The sequence below is a fragment of the Pygoscelis adeliae genome, unplaced genomic scaffold (assembly GCF_000699105.1).
Source record: "Pygoscelis adeliae isolate BGI_AS28 unplaced genomic scaffold, ASM69910v1 Scaffold26, whole genome shotgun sequence".
Taxonomy (NCBI): Eukaryota; Metazoa; Chordata; class Aves; order Sphenisciformes; family Spheniscidae; genus Pygoscelis; species Pygoscelis adeliae.
Genome location: NW_008825104.1, coordinates 5,548,313 through 5,569,944, shown reverse-complemented (window position 1 = coordinate 5,569,944; position 21,632 = coordinate 5,548,313). Strand labels below are relative to the sequence as shown.

Sequence of the window (21,632 nt, the reverse complement as noted above, 5' to 3'; positions counted from 1 at the left end):
AGAAGGGGAGAAGTGGTATTTCTGTGTAGTACTAGGATGGAGACACAGCTTTGACCAGCTACAACCACAAAACATATGGTTTCTTTGGATACTGACATTTGCCCGTGTTTTGTAATTATTACTGCAAGCTACAAGACCAGAGTTGTTGTGGTGTATTTCTCATTTTCATTTTAAATTTTTTTGCAATATCAGTATTCAGAAATTGTAACTTTCACAATTTTTAAACACTTAATTGTTTTCCTAATGGAGACAGTAGACCAAAAATATATTTGCAAATTTCTAGCATAATTTTTTAAAAATCTTAATCCATAATTTTGATTTGGTTTTATAGTAAGCATGTATAAAATATTCTTTTTATTTTATTAACAATACTAGAATATTTAGTCCATCCTCCAAAGGCAAGATAACAAACAACAACAAGAAAATCTACATTGAAACAGGGTAAAAAAATGTTATTCTTAAGCAGTGTTCTAGAAACACAGGAACCTGCAAGCGATTTACCACTTCCACATGACACAAGATAAAACCTTACATTTAGTACAAATTCATTAGATTTTTCAGCTTATGGTATTTTATACTTTTGCTTTAATCATTTAAGCCATTAATATTTGTATTGTGCTCTGAGGGCCTTTATACAGTTCAAACACTACAAATATAAATGTTTGCATTATTATTACAAAAGAGTGAAAAGTTACCAATTCTTAGTTGTTTTCTTTAAATTAGATGCTATGCAAAACTTAAAATACTACAGCATATGAGCTTTAAGCAAACATAAGTAACAAATTTAGCAATTCAAAAAACCCATCAGATAAAGCTAAGTGTACAAGAAATTTAAAAACGGCTTCAAATGCTTTTGAGCACTAACAATGAAGAAATTAGAAGGTATATATGGCACAGTAAAAAAATCAGAGGGAAAAATAAAGACCATAAAAATTTAGCACAGGTATGCCTGAGTAGGTTTACAAAATAGAAATAAAACTGCAGTGTACTATAGCTCAAAGCTTTCTTCTGCATCTTGATTACCCTAACTACCCAAAATGGCTGACACCACAGTATTCTCTCCCTGATGTACAGCGTCAAATATTCCCATTTCAGCATTATAGGATACATATGCAAAAGAAAGACAGGCTTTCTGATACTACCTCAGCACAATCATCAGCAACAGTAAAAAACATACATAGACAGGGACATCAAACTATGGAAACTATGAATAAAGAAAAATTTAAAAAGTGACACGTGAGAGGAAAGGTAAGGAGGAAGGAATTGAGGAATTTCTGTAAATAAGTTACAGCATAGAACAATTCCGCAATAGCTCTTTTATTCCCAGACAAATATTTAAGAGGGTAGCTCTTATTTCTAGATAATCTTCCTTAGATTAAGTCTCACTAATTACAGTCCTAATTCTGCAGAGGATCAAAAGGATCACAGAGTTCTCTGGAAATCAACAGAGTATGATCTGAACATAACAGCAAAGTCCCCAAAAGGCGTTTTCTTGTTGGACTGAAGCCCAATTTTGTAAGGTCTCAAAAGTCTCCTTAGTAAACACATATCATTCACCCTCTGCACCCAGAAATATCAGGCATCTCAACAGCTGTGGGAAGTATGGAATTCTGAAACACCATAGTTGGATGGAAAAACTACTTAACGTATTAAGAAATAAGAATCAGAAAGTTACAGATGACACAGGGATATTTTCAGGCCAGCATAAAGAGAATTAGGTCAGCAGCTCTCATTAGCACTCGTTTCCAACTGTGTGTGAAATCTTCTCATATATAATAGACTGTTTTCACTGAAGAAATGATCAAAAGCAGCAAATAACCTTTTTCAGGCTTATGTTTAGTGTATCAGTGACCAGGCTTACAGACTGTGTTTAACTTAATCCATTAGAGATATTTAAGATTTCATATATTTTAGATAAGCAGCTTCATACACATATATGATGTAGTAAATTCATAAGAAACACTTACTGGGTAATTTTTTTGAAGGGATGGAAGGATGGGTTCAGGTAGGGCTATAAAAAAAAAGTTTAAAGTTGCTGTGATTCATGTAATTCACAGGAAACAATATCATATCAACTACACCGAAGGGCTGGACTGAAATTCCATCTCAAAAACATCTATCAAGAACGTCACTTTCATGCAGTTTGTAAAGTAAAGGTTATTCAACAAATCTTTCTATTACTATATTTTGTACATAGTAGTATAAGGAGTTAATTCAGCTAAGTGAAACTGTTACTAAGATACTACTATTTGAGGAAGACATGAAAAATTCTGCAGCAGCTGGGTATGACTTCACTTTTAAAATTCATATTAATTCATGGCTATAAGAAACTCATCTAGATTTGCTAAAGGAAAAATCAGAGCTTCACTCTTTTTTTTCCTGCATCTAATACAATATAATTCTGTCACAGCATAGGAAGTCTCCAGATACTGCAAAAGTACACATTCTTCAGCTGCAAAATATTACATACTGAGTCTCCAAAAGTAACGTACAGATAAAATGCCCAACATGTTTACTAGGCATTGCTAGCAAAATCCCCATAAAATACCTAAATACAGTCTAATGTTGTTAGCTGGTTTACTAAATGGCAAACAGGTTATAAAGATTATGCAGACATTAATGATACTAACAAACACAAAATTAACTAAACAATTATAACTTTTATGAAAGTCATGGATAGGGAGAGCATCTATTACACAATACAAATGACAGGGAAAAAAACTTATCTCCCAGGTTAGGTGGTCCTACAGGTAGACAGAAAAAAAAATCCCAAAGTATTCACATCCCACTCAAGCCTTAGAGCAGCTACAGAACTGTTAGAGCATTCCTCATACTAAAGCTTTAACATCATGCCTTCAGCATGTTTTTTTTAAATAATTGGTCTACATCATTCACTAGGGAGAATGATAATTAAGTTCAGCCCACAGGACTTTGACTTGGGACTTAATTCACCCTTCAGACAAGGTCTCACAGGGGATGAGATGTTACAGAATCCTTCTTCCATAGAGACTAAGAATCAGAACAGAATTCTCAGAACATGCTTGGGATATCTTCAAAGCGTATACTATATTAAGCAGCAGGACTGCTAAGAATATGATCACAGCTGCTTTAACAATATTTTTATTTTGTTTGTGGGTGTTTAGAAATATCCAAAAGCATCTTATTTCTGCAAGATCTTGGATAATTTCCAGTTCTCTGCCACACTAAAATAAAAGGCAACAAAATCTGAACAATACAAGCAATCAAGATATTTTATCTGGGCCTGTATGCTATACTAAAAGGATGGAGTTAAAGGGGAAAAGTTACCACTTACCACTAGCATTCACCACATGCGTTTTCCTTTTGTTAGTGTACAAAATAGTTGGACCTGTTACCTGGAGGAAAGTTCATGTACAAGACACTGATGTATCTACAAAATAAACTCAAGCCGCACTAACCTTAGGTCCAAGACATACACACGGGTGTAAGAATATGGAAATGGATTAAGCAGTAAAGGAAATAAATTTGCCTAGTGAAGACAGAGACACTATGTACTGCAAAAGAAAGCTTTTGGGTTTTTTTTTCCCCTCCCAGTAACATCAACAATAGCTCTATTAGAAATTCTATGACTAGGACACAAGCCAGTTTTCCGTAGCACCACATCCATGTAGCAGAACTAAAAAAAAAAAAAAAAAAAAATTTTAAAATCTGCATGAATAAAACATCAGAATCTAAACAGCTGATGCTGGATACATGTCCAGAGCCACACTTCAGCCTTTTTTAGCAGAAAAGACTGATGAAGCACAGGTAAAAGGCTTCTCTTTGGTCTGTGGACTGCTGATCCTTCCCAAGCAGCTGACTGATCACAGTTTTGCATGAAAAGGATTATTTGAACTTTTTTTTCCCTTCCCTAGACAGCTGTGGCAGCTGCCACAGATGACTACAGCAAATGCCCTCATGCTTGCACAGCTGTTAACGTTCTGGCAAGCCTACACACTTATACTTCCTTGGAACTCCTACTCTCCTCCCTTTTGTGCGTTACCTTTATGCACAGCTCAGTAATTGACTATCCATGACTGCACACAGCACCCAATACAAGTCTCTACAGTAACTGTGATACAATGAAAATAGATTTGGAGAATAAATTTCCAAGTGAAAAGGCTTGTTTCCATTAAAAGTGTAACACTATCAAATGCTTCTTATCAAATCACTGTTAAGATGGTCACTAATTGCTAGACCATGTAAAGATGCTTTTTCTCCTCTCCTGCTTGTGCTTCACCTTTGCATAGCAATCTTTACATCCAGTAGTTCCCAACATTTCCAATCTTGTATCTAATAATCATTTTGGCATTTTTAAGTTCATTGTCATTTCATCTCCTCCAAACCAACATTTTTTGTTTAATTGATTTTTTTCCCCCCTCTTGTGTACTAAGGATCTACACTGAAGTACTCAGTCACCTACAGTATGATTTCAGAGCTGTGACAACAGACTTGGCCACATTTTCTTTTCTTTCCACAGAAGCAAAGAAATCCATGGAATTCCGCTATAGTAGATGTAGAGGGAAAAAAAAAAAAAACATAGTCACTGGATACATTAGCTTATGTCCTACTGTCCTCGTGATTGGTACATTAACAACATGCACACACTATGGGCATCAAAGAATTCAGAAGTAACCCAGCCAATTGGATCCCAAATACACAAAACACCCTCCTAGGTCCTCTACTACAGATACTGTTCAGCTGAAAGAAAGCCACCAGCTTGAATCAACTATCATAAAAAGCTTTCCACCCTAGTACAGAGTGGGTGTAGCACGATCTTGAAACTAATAAATAGTTGGCTACCCACTCTACAGCAAGTATCTACATTCCAGGCCAAACAAGCTGTCAGACAAGCTAAACATTGTTTCTACCTGATTTTAAAAAGAATTTTTTTCTTAAAAGGGGAAAAGTCTAAAATGAGAGCCTATGCAATTTGTCCACAGATATGGTCATAAAATCTTAAGAACCAGTTGTCATTAAAATAACATGAAAAAGAATAATCAGCACAAAATCAGTTACCAAAAAATTAAAACAAAGGTGTAGAATGAATACAAGCAGCAAAATACACAGTCTACACATGAACTAACAGGAATTAAGAAAATACTTGTACAGGCTTGTACTCCACAAGATGTACACTTCAGGGGTTCCTTGCCTTTCTTGCTAAAGCCACTTATCTCCCAGTAAAGAACCAAGAAACTCATACTGAGCTAAATGATTTCTTAAATGATAATCCTTAAGTCTTAAGCAAGAACTGCAAACTACAAAAAACAAAAGTGGACTTCCTCTAATGACAGAAAGAAATAGGGGGATAAGCTCATTTCAACCTATTCCTCAAAAACATTTCTGGATTGCATGGGAATCAACAGGGATTCTCAACAGGGATCTTTAGTTTCTCAGGTAAAGCTCTCCAGCTCCATACAGATGTTCAATGTTTTAATATATTGAAGTCACAAGAAAAGATACTGCCACTGGCAGTCAAATATACCAATTTCTAACGGTCTTCGACATCTGTCACCTTACAGAAGACAGTAATCAGCGGAAAAATCTAATCACATGGTAGTGCTTTCTTACATATGCATCTCACCCATGTTCAGTCCTTCGCTCACCAGAAGACAGAAGAATGACCCCACAGCATTTGTTGTCCCTTTGAATTTTCTTGGAAGTTCCCAAATAAAAAACCAAACAAACTACAAACAAAAACGCAAACCAAAAACCACTGAAATTATGTTTAGGTTTTTCCCTTTGTTAAAAGGCAGATTTTTGTTAACTAGAGCTTGAGTTTATTTTATAGTTACACAGTGTCCTGCAGGTACATTGATTTTTTTTTTTTTAACCTTTTTAAAGCTGGTAACTCTGCCTCCAGAGAACAGGTCCACTCGTTAAAGAAAAATGCAGCACTAAGGAAATGGAGTAAACCCACTTTATTATCAGATTTTTCTGTGTGGAAGATGACTCCTGCTGGTGTTTAATTTTATTAAAGAGGAAAACTACACAAATATGAACTTAAAAGGGACAGTTTCAACACGTAAAAAAATACTTACTCTGTAGATAGTGCAAAACCATCAATACAAGACTATAGCTGCTTAAAGTACCACGACTGGCATCATTTATGTCATGAAAACTCGCCCACTTCTTAACAACAAGTACTAATGGACGAACTCGATTCTCAACTGCAAGTAAAATAAATACGTCTCAAAAAAAGCACATTTAACTAGACAGCAACCAATCAACATTTGTTCCTCCTCGATCAACATGATACTCTTGTATTCTAAGGTTACCTTTTGCAACCATTTTATAGAATTTACTTAGTTATTCTACAACTACTATCCGTCTTGTAAAAATCAGAAAAAATATTTGCATTTGCAAACAGTCTTTTGAGTAGTAAGATCCACAGACACATTACAAGGGGTATGCCAGGTAACTTGCAGATAAGACAAAACTGGATGCATCAGTCAACACAGCAGTGTCACATTCTACTTTTAAGTTCTCTCCAGTTCATTGTAATAATTTTCCCTGAATTAACTTGCTGCCAGGACAGACCACGTCTAATTTTTTATTTATTTTTTTTAATGTTATATAAACTTTGAGGGCAGGGAAAAGAATTCTCCCAGTTGGAGGACACAGAGCTCATTGTTAAATTTTCCTCAGGATCCATGAAAGCAGTAACCCCTGCATACAAACACTAATTTTAAATTTGCCTTGTCCTAATAGCTTTTGATGGAGATACGATGTCAAGACATATGCTTTTCATGAGGAAAGACATAAATACAGTCATATTCCAGGTATGGTCTTCTGAATTTCTGGGGAATATAGACAGCCTTCTAATTAAGGTAGTAATGTGTTGTAGGGAGATGTCACTCACCACCACCTCCTAGGGACCTTGCAGCATACTTATTATTTGCAGATATGTGGAAGCAGATCATCAGCTCAGTCAAATGTCTTATGATGGCCTTACAATACCTTGTATGTTCTGGAGTATCTTTTCTAACCCAACAACATTGTGCAAAGCTTTGTGTTCTGCACATCAGGACAGGAATATATCAACAGGTAATCACTTCATCCAGGACAACAGACATCATACAACAGCATCAGTTGGGGTACTCCCTGTTATTCTGAAAATCCTATCAAGCATGTGATTTTCTCACAACCGGTTCACAGTGGTTCAGCACACAGGTCCCTGTAAGTGGTACTCTTTTTCTCAGCATGAATGTCCTAGACCTGGAAGACCTCTTAGAAACAAAGCTGCTTAAAAGCAGTCATCTCATTCCCGACATGATGCACCAGTGGTTGAACTAAAAAAAAAATATGTTGAGTACACTAACTGTGAGATGCAGAAGAATTACTGTACAGACATCATATGAACATGCATTAACTGAAATAGGATTTTTCCATGAGAAAAAAATGCAAATAAGCTAAAATTCCAAACAGGATTCTTTTGTGTGTGTGTGTCACAGTAGAAAAGACTCTTTTTAGTTGACCTTATTCTGAGAGAAGGTTTTCTCTCTGCTAGTGCCTGTAATTAGTATATAAGAAAGTTAATGGGCAACATGGCCAGTAAAATTTTCCTGATACTTTCATCAGTCAACAACCTACCCCCTCAAGAAAATGCTCATTTGCTCAAAGGTCCAGCTTCCACTAATTGAAAAATACCTACCATCAATTGCTGATTTAATTGCAGACATGCCTCCTTAGGCAAACAACTGACAAGGCAATAGCATAGATTTCAGTTTCTAGCTCTGCTTCATCTACCTACATTTTCTGTGGACATTCTGTTTCACTTTGCCGTATCATCTTTGATGTTTTCTACAGCACCTATGCGCTAACATAGAAGGGCTGATTTCAAAAAAAGACACAAAGGCATCCACAGAAGTATTTATGAATATTCTTTTTTATCATGCCCACTAAGATAACCAGTCCCTTGTTTGCCCGAGCATCTAACTTGTTCTAATGGAACAGAGAGACCCATACATCTTCCACATAAGAGGTAATTTATCTTTTTTTTCTCCCATGCAGGGTGAAGCCCTTCAGCCACAAATTTAAGTTACTGAGCTAATACTTTTAATGCTATCCACCCTGGTTGATATGACTTCTAAAAGTATGTAAAGAGACTGTCCAATAAAAGTTTCCATTTACTTTTGTTTGCCTTATGTCATCTGAGAGTTTTCTGGTCCAAAGAAGACAAGACAGACTATGCTTGATACAGTTTGCCTATTTAAGAAGGTCTAGCACATTGAGAAGAATCTTTTCAATCACAAGTCTCCCTTAGCTACTAACTCACTCCTTGACCTGAAGAAAATGACAATATTTGTCCTTCATCAGGAGACATAAAGTTAATTTTGCTGGCCTTATAAAAGTGGGCCCAAGGCAGAATGGAAGAAAAGGTGGGAGACTAGGACCCCTTCCACTGCTCTTTTCACATCTGGACTCTTGTCTGCCCTAGAGTGATTTGCTGAGAGGAGTAAGGGAAACCTGTGGCAGAAGTTAGGAACACCTATATCAACATTAGACTTGGTGAAGTGACCCCTCACCTGTAGCCATGAATGACAAAGATTATCTCCCTAACCTTTTTAAGCTTGGAAGGAAATCCTTCTCCAGGCACATGCCTTCCTGGATGTATGAAGAAGTTACAGTTAACCAACTGATGCAGAGCAAGTTGTAGAATCTCCTAGTAACGTGCATATGGAACACTGAAACTACTCTGACTGAAATATTAGTAAAAATTCACTAGTAAAGGTAACTTCTACTGATAACTTCCTACGCTAAATAGAAAGGAATTCCTGTATGCAAGAACTGAAGAAGGTGGGAAAGGAAGAATCGCAAATGGCGTAGAAGAATTAGCCTGAGGTCCACTCCTTATGTATTTATCTGCCAAATGATGCTGTGATGCTAAGTAAGAAAACCTTAGTTTAGCACTAAGCGTGCTGCTCTTACTACTTACTTCCCCTTCAGAAGTCTGTTTCAAAATCTCTCCCTAAAATGCAAACTCCTGAGGAGATAGAAACCAGTTTTGTTTTGGGGTTAGTATAAAAACTGAAGCAGTATTTTGGATTTTCCAAGGAAAGACTCTGTAGCAGCATACAGACACAGCTAGCTATCAGCCACACACACCTATCAGTGGCTGTAAGGAAATAAAAGAAACTGGAGATTATACCACTAGATAATCACTAGTATAATGATCTCATTATCTGCAGAATACTGAAGCAGCCCTTGTAGCAGATATGTGGACCTTAATATGAAGAATCTTTGTTATCTTCTGAATATTATAATATTGGATTAAAAACATACCTAGCTGATATATCAGTTTTCTCCATATATTTAGAGTGAGCAACAAGAAGTTATCTTAAAGCTATCTAATGCAGCTCATTAGGTACTTATATATATAGTAACCTATCGTATTCAACTGACTTTTAATAGTCTATAAATACCAAAATACAAATTTAAAAACCAAAGTTTATAGAAATAAGAAAATACATTAAAAACTTACTGTACGCATAGGTTCTCAGAAGGAATGTATTTCTTATTCCTACAACATTGTTTACATTCAAGTCAAACTCCACACAGCTATTGGGGAGGAGAAAAGAAAAAGAATCAAGCTTCATGGTATTCAGTTTCAGGATATGTATTACCTACTTAGTGACAGAGGTGGAGAAATGTAGCTTTCAGATAATACTCTAGAAACTTTCTTCAAACAGAGTTTTGATGCCATGATTTCTACTCTGGTTTTGTTTATAGTACTTGAATTGCTTGTAGACTTGAATTCCATTGTTTTGGATTGTACATCCAAGTGTACATTACATTTACATTCCATGTAAAAATGTACTTGTTTTATATAGAGAATACATGTAGATCCAAATTTAGACCTTAGGACAACTTAATATATCAAATATGTTTTGGATTTTTAACGAATCTTTCTCCCAACTAGAGTTGCACTACATGATTTACTATGGACAACTTTTGATGCCAGGAAGGATTCTCTGAGGTATCAGTTTAGGAAATCATGCCAATGAACTGAGAAGGAGAATTGGAAGAGGTCAAAAGGTAAGAATCTCTTTTCTGCAGTGATGGTCAGAGATAATCAGCAAGCACTTTAAAATGAAAACTGTTTATTAGTAAACATTGGATGTTTTGCGATAAAACAGTTTTAATAACTGTTTCATGCTGTTAACAGCAAATAAGAACAAGGCAAACAAGCACTACCTATATTATTTATATCACATCCCGCCCCAAAGTTTGAATTTCATACTGCATATGGAGCTTAACTACTCATAGTACTCAAGAAACGATATTAAATTCATAGTTAATAAGCTATAGCAACACTGTTAACTCACAAGACAAGCCTATTATTGAAAAGAAGTAGCTATCTGCAGTATACAGCTATTTCCATTTTATACATTCAAGTCTCATTCACATAGCATTTGTTTGCCTGAATACTCCTTTGGCTTTTCCTGAATTATTGTAAGGGGAACATGGACCTGGAATTTATTAAACTGGATAAAACACATTAATTTGATGTCTACAAAAGGCTTTTGACATCATTAACTGCATTAAAACACCATTTGCATCAAAAATATTACATAACTTTAAACCTGAGTTATTATCAAGCATGACTTTTTAGATGTTTTAAGAGCATAGTACATAATAGCACAGGAAATAAACAAGCTTGAGCTACTGCTTAATAGTTGTAAAAATAGGCATAAACACCAGTAAGAATATTAGTTGTATGTGTAAATATAATAAAGAAATATGTCAGGCTGCATGTGTAATTCCAGCTAACCCCAATTGACAAGATTACTATTTACCAGATGCTGATTAAGCAAGTTCTATTGCAATTATTTTGTATTTTAATATGCACATATAATAGATGTATGGTAAGTGAAATCATGGTAAGTGAAAAGGGTTTTGTACTGTTAGGACTCAATTTCTACCAAAAGCACTAAAAGAGAGAAAGAGTCAACTGACATCAAATGTAGCAGAAGAGGAAGCTTTTGCATCCTCTGTAGTACAGAAATCTTGTTAATTAATCAAAGGCTTGTCTGGTAGTAGAGCCAGCATTGGAATTATTTCCTGGGAAAGACTACAAAAATAGAAAGATAGTAAGTCTTTAAGTGCAATGGATCATCCCTTACTGTTACAGCGCTAAAAAACCCTTTAAGAAGAAGAACAAACACAAACTGAATGCTTTCTTGTTCTCCAAATCTAACTAAGTGGGAAACAGCAACTTTCACGTATATATGGACCATTGGGAACACATTAGAATCCAGATGCAGATACCACCCATTGAATTCTACTGTCTTCTCCCAGCAGCCGGGCATCAAGAAAACTGGCTTTCACAGGAAGCTTGTCATGTTTAGTTTCTGGTTTTGGCTAAAACAAGCTTAGTGCCCTGGGTACAGAATATCCAATCCATTTTTCAAGACCTCTGTGAAGAAAATGAACGAGTGTGCATGTATGTATATGTAAGAGCCTATGAAAGACAGAGGCCAATAAGAGACTGGAAAGAGACAGATGCTTAAACAAAAAGACAAAACATGGGTGGAGGTGACAAGTTACATAAAAGAAAAATAACTGGGAAGAGATTAAAAAAACCCCACCCAAACAAAAAACCCATCCCAAAGTCATGTCATTCCCCCCCGCTCCCCTCTTCCAAAAAAACAACACAGGAAACCAGATGGTGAACAGTACTGTTTTTTTCTCTGAAAAATGTAATGGGCAGCTTCTACCCTAAGAAGATTATACTTTGATTTCATAGGAAATAAAGAATTCTTTAAATCTTGTCTGTAAGGTATAGGAATATCATGACTGGTACTTTTTTTGCAAGTGACCATAGTATGGACTATAAATGCCTACAAAAAGACTTCAATCTTCTGACATAATCACTTCCATACTTAAGGTTACTTTTTAAAGTTTATTTTCTGATTTTAAATTGGAAAAAAATATTCTTGCTATAACTCCATGATTTATTCAATATTTGTACTAGGAATTTACCATTTAGTGTATCTATGAAAAGACTAGCATTGTTATATGTAGCTAAACCATTTAACCCAAATTTTAGCTTGACAAGTTTAATACTTTCAGAAAGCATGGGATAAACAACCTTCTGTACTGTCACAGGAGAAAGTTACTAGATAAAAATTATTCAAGATTTTAAAAGGTAGGCAAGTATACAGAAGTAAAAATGGGATTAGGTGTAAATGAAAAAAAAGTATAAAGCAAAAACCCTAACAAGTGTTACATAATCTCAGATGCAAGAAAAGCTTAAATGGATGATATTTATTAGTTCAAATTGTAAACATGACAGATTCAGTTTTATCACAAGAGGGTTTCTGCCCTGATAAAGGTATGTTGTGATAAAAGCACATTGTAATATGCTTTTATAGACAGGCCAGAGAAGTGGGCTTGTTTGTTTTTAAAAGACAGGGACGGGGTTGCAAAGTTTTAGAAGCGTATAGGCAGGATAAGATAGTTAGATACAAGAGAGTTGTTCAAAGTCCTATTTACAAAGAATAGTCAAGCTATGTTATTACATGAAGGTGATCCACATAAGTCTTACAAAATCTAAGCCCATAAGTATAGGAAGATTTGAATGTTACTCAGACTCCCAACCAATTTGAGTGCTTTGCACAGGTTTGTTTTATCACACACAATAAGAAATACGTTGTTCTCTGTCCTAGTACATCCCTTTTGATTATTCATTTTCATGTCTTCATAATGAAGATACAATGAATACAACAACATACAACACATCCACTTCTCTCCAATTACTTCCCCCTTCTAAAAAAAAAGTCATAAAATTAGTACCTAACACTGTGAATAAAACATGTAATACTACTTTGTTAAACACAGAATACGTCCCTAGAAGACAGCAAAATACACCCTTCTAAAATGGACAAAAATTTTTTAATCAAGAAAACGTCATCACAAGAAACCGAAGTTTTAGTGTTATTTGTATAGTGTAAATGCTGCGAATTAGTCCTTAAGTACCTCAACAGTTATGTTTGCACAGCAAGCAAAATTGTCTTTCACAATCATTTTTTTCCCACCGTTGTTTTTCTGTCACGAACCATTTGTCAACTGGAGTCCACTACATACAAATAACCCATTGAAATACATTATGTACTGCTACTAATTCACATCACAGAAACTAAACAGCACCTCAACCACAAGAGGTGTTTCAGGCCATCAAGGAAGTAAGCTGACTTGCCGGTGCACGCTAGCTGTACAAATTTGCAATACAACTATAGTACGACACAAATAAACAAAGCATGACTTCAGTGGGACTACTCATATGGACAGTACATATATACAGTACTTTACCATGTCAGAGTCTAAAAAACAATGTTGAACACAATACTTGCCTGACTTTATCCCTGAACTTCACTATCGGCACTTTTGCTCGAATCAGCTGAGGTCGCTCAATGTAGCTTGCTAAAAGGGAGAAAAATATGCAATTAAGTTTCATGTAAGATGCTGATCTTAAAATAAGATCCTAAAGTGGAGTCATATTGACTGATTTATAGCAAATAGTAGCTTATTAAATTTAGCAAAAATATTCTCAGAAGGGTTGTGCTAAACTAAGTAACCTTTAGCAACTGCAGCAAAAATACAATCTAGGAAAGTGTGTGGGGAAAAAAATGCACTAAACATTAGAGAAACACATTAGTGGAAGATTTTTCTGTGGGAAGTATATTCAAGAAATTTGAACATAAGGAATGCAGTTCTAAAATGCTTTCACTGAGCAGTACTTGTAATAGAAATCCTGAATAGTTGTAATTAAGGTTCAAAAAGAAGGTAGCAAGAACATATCCATCCAGGACGGCCAGACACTTAAGCCCAGCACTACATTGTAGTAACGGGCACGTGATCAGCTGCATACATTTTAATCGTGTCTAGTTTGTCTACAGTTGAAATTACGCATTTCACTGATCAAAAAATATTAACATAACTGTATCTTCACTAGGCACTGATTATGCTTAAAACGTCCTTTAAAAACTGTTTATTTGATTGATAAAGTACATACCAAGAAATACACTTCCTATCAAACTGTTACTGAAAACAGGACACCACTTTCCATCAAAGATGGGATAAGCGTTATTTGCCTTTTGCTTTAATGGTGATAGGACATGCAGTAAATATACAATCACAGGACTGCACCCCAGATGATTATCCACACAGTAGAGACACACAGGCTCAATGCCAGACCATCCAAACCCAAACATACTAAGCTTTGCCAGACTCATACAGTGCCACCAGATGCATCTTTGCACTCAGCTCCCCAAAACTGTTGGGTCAGTCATGTTATCTGCGATTTCCCTATTCTTGACGATATCTCAGGCTATATTTAGTAGTTGCCCATAATCCTGAAGGAGAAATTCACCCAAGAAAGTAATGGAAAAGACAAAGAAAAGCAGAGCCTGTAGGTTACATGGTATGAATTTGGGCAAAAAGCACTATTTTAGTAACTTCCTCGGTTGCAAAATCTAGGACCACTTGAACTTGCCCACATGTAACATCATACATTTTCCCCTTGCTTCTATAAATTAACCTCAGATTAACTTAAGTAAGTATGACAAAGCTAGAAGTAATACAGTCTAAAAAAAACCTTAAATAAAAGCCGATCTTCTCTTTCTGGGGGAGGGGGGAAAAAAAAAAAAAGGAGGTATTTCTATCAGTTTGGATAGCAACCTTGATTAAACAGTGTCATCTCCATTGCATTCAGATGACAACTTCAGGTTTGGTAAAACCCTACCGTGCAATATTCAATTAAAACAAATTTTACCTTTTTTTTTTTGTTGTTGTTGAGAATTTCTGAAAGTGTTTTATGGATATGCACACAGATTTGATCTCAGGTAATCCTTTATCTGGATTTGAATGCATTGTATGATCCTAAGCAACACACAGACTGGTACTCAAAAAAAGAGATAATCTTATTAACTTACTAATTTTACAGGAAGAATCTTACAGAACTCCAATCCACATTCACTGAACATACAATCTAGTACAACTTACACAAGCGTCCCCTCTTTCTAGCTGCATCTGCAGACACATCCAAGCATTACTCCTCCAACATCCCAGAACATTCTGAAAGCAAAGTTATAAAGCGTGTAGAGCTCTCTGCCTTCTTTCCTTTCACCACCAAATTTAAGACAAAGATGCCCAACGCATTAGCACATGGTAGACAATGGTGGGTATCTATCTTCATGCCACAGCAATTCAACTTTCCACTATGACCTTTCTCAGGTGCCCTTCAGAAGTTAACTGAACTCATTCTAGTGGCAATCCACTTGCAAACACATCCTTGTCTGCAAATGCCTCCCAACACTTGATGGATGCTTGTGCCAAATTAGTTGTCTAAGAAAAAAAAAATAAATCCCAAAACATAATCCCAATCTGTTTCCTGGGGTGAAACAAAGCAAAAAGGATGTTAGCAGGCAGTTAACTTGCTGCTGGTACCCTCTTTCTTGGCTCACACTGATGACACTGTTAGCAGAATCTCTATTGTACGTTAGGTTGTCATACATACAAGGAAAAAAACAGTCAGAAACACAGGATGTGGAATTCTGAAATACATACAGGTTGAGCAAATGCCTTAGTAAACTGACTATCTGACCTTGAAGCTATGACCAGAGGGGCTACACCAAAGTACACATAATGAATTCCACATTCAACTCCTCCACAGTTTTGGGCATGTTTATGAAAAAGTCACAAATGCCACTTCAGCTGCAGTGGAAAAGAACATAACCACTTCAAAGAAGACTAAGCAGTTTCATAAATAACTTATTCATGCAGAATTTCAGATTAAACAGCTTAAGTCTCTCCTTTTACAGAATAAAAGATTAAGCAATTGTACAAAATATTAATCCCAAACATGGTATATGCCAAAAAGATCTTCGGCATCCTGCACATGTAGCCTGCTCTCATTGATAGGGTTACACTACAGAAAGAAAAACTGGGCGACACAGAAGTCTGAATCCAGAGTCATGAAGAATCTAAGAGGGTACAACCCAGCACAGGATGAATTAATTGCTGATGTTTGGAATTCACTCACCCACCTACACAGTCCTTCAAGGTCACTCATATGAGTTCAAGTTCCCTTGCTTGTCCTAGCTGTTGCACGTTCCCCACTAGACAACCGTTAGGTGTATTCCACTCTGATATCCTTGTCTCAACATTACTGCACCTCTATGTATAACTAAGAGAAAACAAGCTCTTTGTTATTTATTTAGATAGTAAACACCAGTCAACTCAGTACTGCTAAGCTGTTTTTCAAATTAATCCTGCCTACATGAATCTGAAGAGAGTAATCAGTTTGACGTTTACCCTCAGTGGTTTGGATTATACTCTCTTCAATATGTTGTAACAGTTATCACCCCAAATTCATGTTTCACATTTCACATTTCTAAAAGACATTGGCTTGAGCATACAGCTCTGGGAATGTTAGCCAATACTGTAAAAAATAGATATGTGCAGGTATCTGAACAAGTAAGTGGAGAAAGTTACACATACTCTGCTAGTCTTTGAAACAGAAGATATATTATTGCTAACCTTACATCTCTCTACTCTAGAAGAAACACAATACATGCCTTTAAGACTAACATGTCCCACAAAAACAGTGAACAAATATCAGAAGCTTTTTCCTACTTTACTCTGTGACTAGACTATTCAAAAAAAGAACACATCTTCATTTCAGTCGGTATTCTAGATGCAGAATGACAACACAGAAAAGCCTGTGCTCTAAGACTTTAAATCTGATGGGCTCAAACTCCTTGCTCACACTTGTTACCTTTTGCAAGCCTGAAACTGAAATAAGATGGAGTTTAGATAAATTTTGAATCCACTTCCCAAACCTTCTAGAATGAAACACTAAACTAACAATCACAGTTAACTGTATATAAAGGATAAAAGAGATGGCACTTAAAGTTCTGAAGATGATTTACCTAAAAGAAATTGTGAAAGACACTGATCTAATCTGCACTTGGAATGCTTCCTAATTTATCAATCAATCATGGAATTAAGGTGAAATAAGCAGAGAATCACACTGTTTTTATAGCCCTTATTTTGGAAGGTACAGGAACACCACAGAATGCAAGAACAAAGAGAAAGATCTTAGGAGAGTGTCGTTTAACCCCAGTCAGCAACTAAGCACCACACAGTTGCTTGCTCACCCTCCTCCCCTCCCGAAGAGCAAAAGCAAGAAAATTCGTGGGCTGAGATAAGAACAGAGAAGCACAGCTAGAAAAAACTTGTCCCAACTTTCTGAACTGAAATGATCTGGAAAAAGGTTAAAAAAGTTCTAGAACATTACCTATACCACAAATCTCCTCATTTCTTTTTGTCCTTTAGCTCTTTCACAAAACCAGCCTGAGAACTTTGTTTTAAATAACATCTTATCCTTCCTCCCCCTTCTTGTTTCTCTTACATCTTGGCTCATACTTCATTAGCTTTCATGTTTGGCCCAAACTATGTTTATTTCTGTTCTCTTGTGTGAAGCAAGGAATAAGTTCAATGACAGCTCACACACTTGTTGAGAACATGCTGCAGTCTTTCTTCTACAGAAGAAAGAATTTCTTTCTACAGAAGAAAGAAGGAAGAATTTCTTTCTACGGAAGAAAGAAGGAAATACTTAACTAGTATTGTCAAAGAGCGATTACCTTAAGATTACAGGTTAGCATCATACACATTAACTGGATAGCACAAAACTTAAAAATAATGATCAGAAGAAGGTTCATACCTTTTAGGCTGTTAAAAAGCACGTCCAGTAAAATATAGAATACTGTTGGAATGAAATTGCAATTCTTAAAGAAAGTTGGTACAGACAAGTCTTACACTTGCTCGTACACAGCAGCAGCATACGTGCACTGCTAACTCTTTAAAAAGTTGCAAATCTAGAATTCTGGTTCAACTTGAAGTAACGTCTCAAAAGAATTACAATTTCTGTAGGCTTTTTATTTAAATGTATGTACTTGTAGATCTCATCCTTGATGGCTAAGCGGCAGCTGACTTCTGAAGACAGTAGAAGGTAGGAAACCACTTAAAAAAACTGTGGTTCTATTAAAAAAGAACTTAGCAGCCAATTTGGAGCTGACAATGAACAGTCATTTCTAAGCATGCGAACTTAACTCCACAAACCAGCAGGAGTGCCAACAGGACACCACTGAAGCACATACTGCTAAGATCATTTCCCCAAAGGCAAAGAAAAAGCATATGAATCTATTAGCTTCTGAAGTCTAGCCTAGGGGGACTCCCTCCCCACCCCCAAGCAAAACAAACCCAGAAGCTACTTTGAAATTATGGACAACAGCAATTATATTTGCTTAAATAAGCTTTAATCAAAATAACTAGGCAACCCCCTTGTTTCAGAAGCACTGAACCTTAGCATAGTTGAGCTACAATTGGTAAATGAACTAAATCCAAATGGAAAGACCCATATGGCAAAGCCTCTTAATTTTGAATCAGTGAACATTTTCGAACAACTTTTGTCTATCAGTTCTATCCACAGAACATCCATACACAGGCACAAGGACAGATGGCTAGGTGTAGGAATTCATGCCCATAGTGATGTTAAGATTATGAAGAGATGATCTAAGAGGTCTACATACACAACTAAGAGAGTCTGACAGGAGCGGTAGTATCAACAGTGTTTCGTCCTACCTCACCTTCCAAAGAACATTTTGATTAAATGAAGCTGACCAAAGGCACTTGCAAGATAACAGAGAATTAGGAAAGCATCAAAAACGAGCAATGGCACAAAGAAAAACCTTCAGGGATCGCTCCCACATGACCATCGTGTCTTTCTGATACTCATATTCCCTGGCAAACAAACATGATTTTGTCTAAAGCTCTGTCACAGAACACAACCTCTTCAAGAAAGAAGAGGGTGATAGTTTATTTAGATGCTGCCTTTTTGATCCCTGAAAACACAACTATTTTATCACTGTGCATCTCAGAAAGCACTGGAACGACTTGCATCCTAGGCAAACCCAGACTAAGTTCTGGACTCGTTATGCAATCATCAATATAAAGTAGTAATAAGCCATTAAATATCAGACGCCTACTCTGTGATGGATCTATCAAGTCTGTCTTCAAGCAAGCTGTTGAAATCTGGGTATGTACACTTGCCAATGAAGAAATTTTGAAGTCTGCATTTAAATTTATGGTTTGTTCCTTTTACCATTGCAGGATTGTTCAGAACAGCAATATAAAGAGCAACATCAAAGAATGTATCACAAGTCTGAGAGGTAGGGGGACACAGTCATTGATAGCAATAAATGACAGGGTCTTTCATAATTCAAAGGATGGTACAAAAGCCTCTTGGAAGTAGGAGGCTTTCACATTTAAGTCAAGAACTGCCCATGTGAATTCTTCATCTGAAGAGAGTCTAAGCAACAACTTACAAGAACTATGAATTGACCTGTTTCTCCTATATGTGCTGGCACTGTCAACATTTTCTTCACTAAGCACCTAAGTTAATTATTTCACTGGTATCAAGCCCCCCCCCCCCCAATAAATTCTACACTATCTTCTGTGAGCAACATCTTCTTTTACAAATTCTTAAAAGAGTATTGTCCGCAGGAAAGCACTGCAATCTAAAAGAGTAGGAAGAGTTCACTAACAGAGGATTCCCAAACAGAAATCAACTTCCACTCCGCCACCCCAAATTGTGGTCCACAATTCAAAAGTCATTTTAGATGCTACCCATTCCTGAAGTCCACTAGTTTGCAAGGCAATCATTATGTTTTTCTAATTACTATCCATCAGCACCAAGAAAAGTAACATTACTAAATATTTATAGCTTTTCTCCAAACAATACTGTGCTTAGAAGCTAGACAAGATGCAGTAACATAAATTAGTCACAACTGTGCATCAATAGTTCTTCCAGAATTGCCAATAATCTTACCACCTCACTGTAGCCAGGAACTTACAAAGTTTAGTACTGAAGAGTTTTTGGACTAAGCTGAGTATATGCCTTGCTTCAGTCTTCTGATTTACCTGAAATACGATATTAAAATTAAAGAAAAAAGTTGGTATCTCTCATTTAGATGTTCCAAGTAAGCATGCTTTACTTTTCAAATAAAATCAATTCTCAGAATAAGACATGAACATGTATACCAACACATTCCACAGCCTACATATACATTTAGTACAGCAAAAGCCAGACAGAACAATTCATATTCAGTACGCAAAGTAACTATCAGACATTCACAGATCATAGAACCTGATGAAAACCTATCCCCACTTATACAAAAATGTCCTTTCCTTCCTTTTCAATGATGCTTCAATTCTTTCAAAATTATGCTCTATTTAGATTTCTTTTTTGTTACATATTTTCTCTCAACCTGAATTTTCTCTCACCAAAAATAGTTAAGAAATTTTGCATGTCAAATTCCTTCTTATGCCTGCTCACTAAAATTAGTGGCTATGAATCTAAGTAATGAAATAAAAAAATTGTACTTCTTTTAAAAGTTGTTCCTGCATCTAAAATGAGTTAACAGTTCTCTAAACAATTTTCTTCATGATTCTAGGCAATTTACTTCACTGCTTCGCTGTGCTTATTTCACTTACGGAGTGAAGGTAATGCTTATTTTTTTTAATGTTTTGTTGGTTTAAAGTGTTTATAGGGTTAAATTCGTATTTTCAACATTATTGGGCCCACAGTTCATAGCTATTTTGAGTGCAAAAGTATGTTATTAAATCAAAAGGATTTGACCATTTGTTTCTCATTTCAGAATCCAGCCTTATAAAATCACATACGTTTTAAAAATAGACTTTGTTTTAACTATATACGTTTTAAATTACTTACTGGTTCTTCTTTAACCACCAGGCACAAGTCACCATCACTGCTACGAGTGCCAAACCCATTCAGCGAGGACCCAACCAAAAAGAGTCTGCTCTCTGTAATAGAAGAATCACAGAATAAAAACTGATGTGACGTATCACAGTTTAGGAGGAAGGAAGAACCATGAACCTGAAGAACATTCAAACTGATATTAAGTAATCAAATTCAAAACTTACGTGGAAAAATTCGCTGAATTTCTCTCTGGAGTTCTGTTCTGCAGAGCTCTTTTCTGTTCAAATCATAGGTCTGTTGCTGACATGCTTGAAACAACTCCAAAACCTGCTGACTTAACTTGACACACACATTCAAAAAAGTAAAGATAGAGAAGTGAGCTTTCTTTCCTAACAGAGGTGCAAATATATGAAACACAGAAGACAGCATTAAAAAAAAAAAAATTCAGCATCATTTCATGCAACCTGTTGCATTGTCTAGAGTTTTACCGTACTGGAATTCATACTGAACTTCCCAGAAGAAATTTCTGCAAAGTTTTTAAATTTAAATTTGTTCCATCTGTTATAAAATGTCTATCCATAGAAAATAATTTTTGCCTCTGTTGTGGTTTAACCCAGCAGGCAGCTAAACACCACACAGCCATTTGCTCACTCCCCCTCCCCAGTGGGATGGGGGATAGAGTTGGGGAGAAAAAAAGTAAAATCTGTGGGTTGAGATAAAGACAGTTTAATAGGACAGAAAAGGAAGGGGAAAAACAATAATAATAATAATAATAATAAAAGAATCTCGCTCTGATCGACAGCCCCAGAAAGGGGCGGTGATTGCACAG

General features: G+C 36.1%; 1 protein-coding gene across 2 annotated transcripts in view; it reads right to left on the bottom strand.

The window, feature by feature from the left end:
• Positions 1–21,632, bottom strand: part of PAPD4 (PAP associated domain containing 4) — a 48,063-nt gene that overhangs the window by 17,946 nt on the left and 8,485 nt on the right. For both annotated transcript variants that reach the window (XM_009327258.1, XM_009327259.1), the window contains exons 4-10: positions 21,028–21,142; positions 20,816–20,907; positions 19,938–20,004; positions 13,374–13,443; positions 9,503–9,579; positions 6,060–6,188; positions 1,968–2,011 (exon numbers count right to left, since the gene is read on the bottom strand). In XM_009327258.1, coding sequence (XP_009325533.1) covers positions 1,968–2,011; positions 6,060–6,188; positions 9,503–9,579; positions 13,374–13,443; positions 19,938–20,004; positions 20,816–20,907; positions 21,028–21,142 — 594 coding nt within the window. The remainder of the gene's footprint in view (positions 1–1,967; positions 2,012–6,059; positions 6,189–9,502; positions 9,580–13,373; positions 13,444–19,937; positions 20,005–20,815; positions 20,908–21,027; positions 21,143–21,632) is intronic.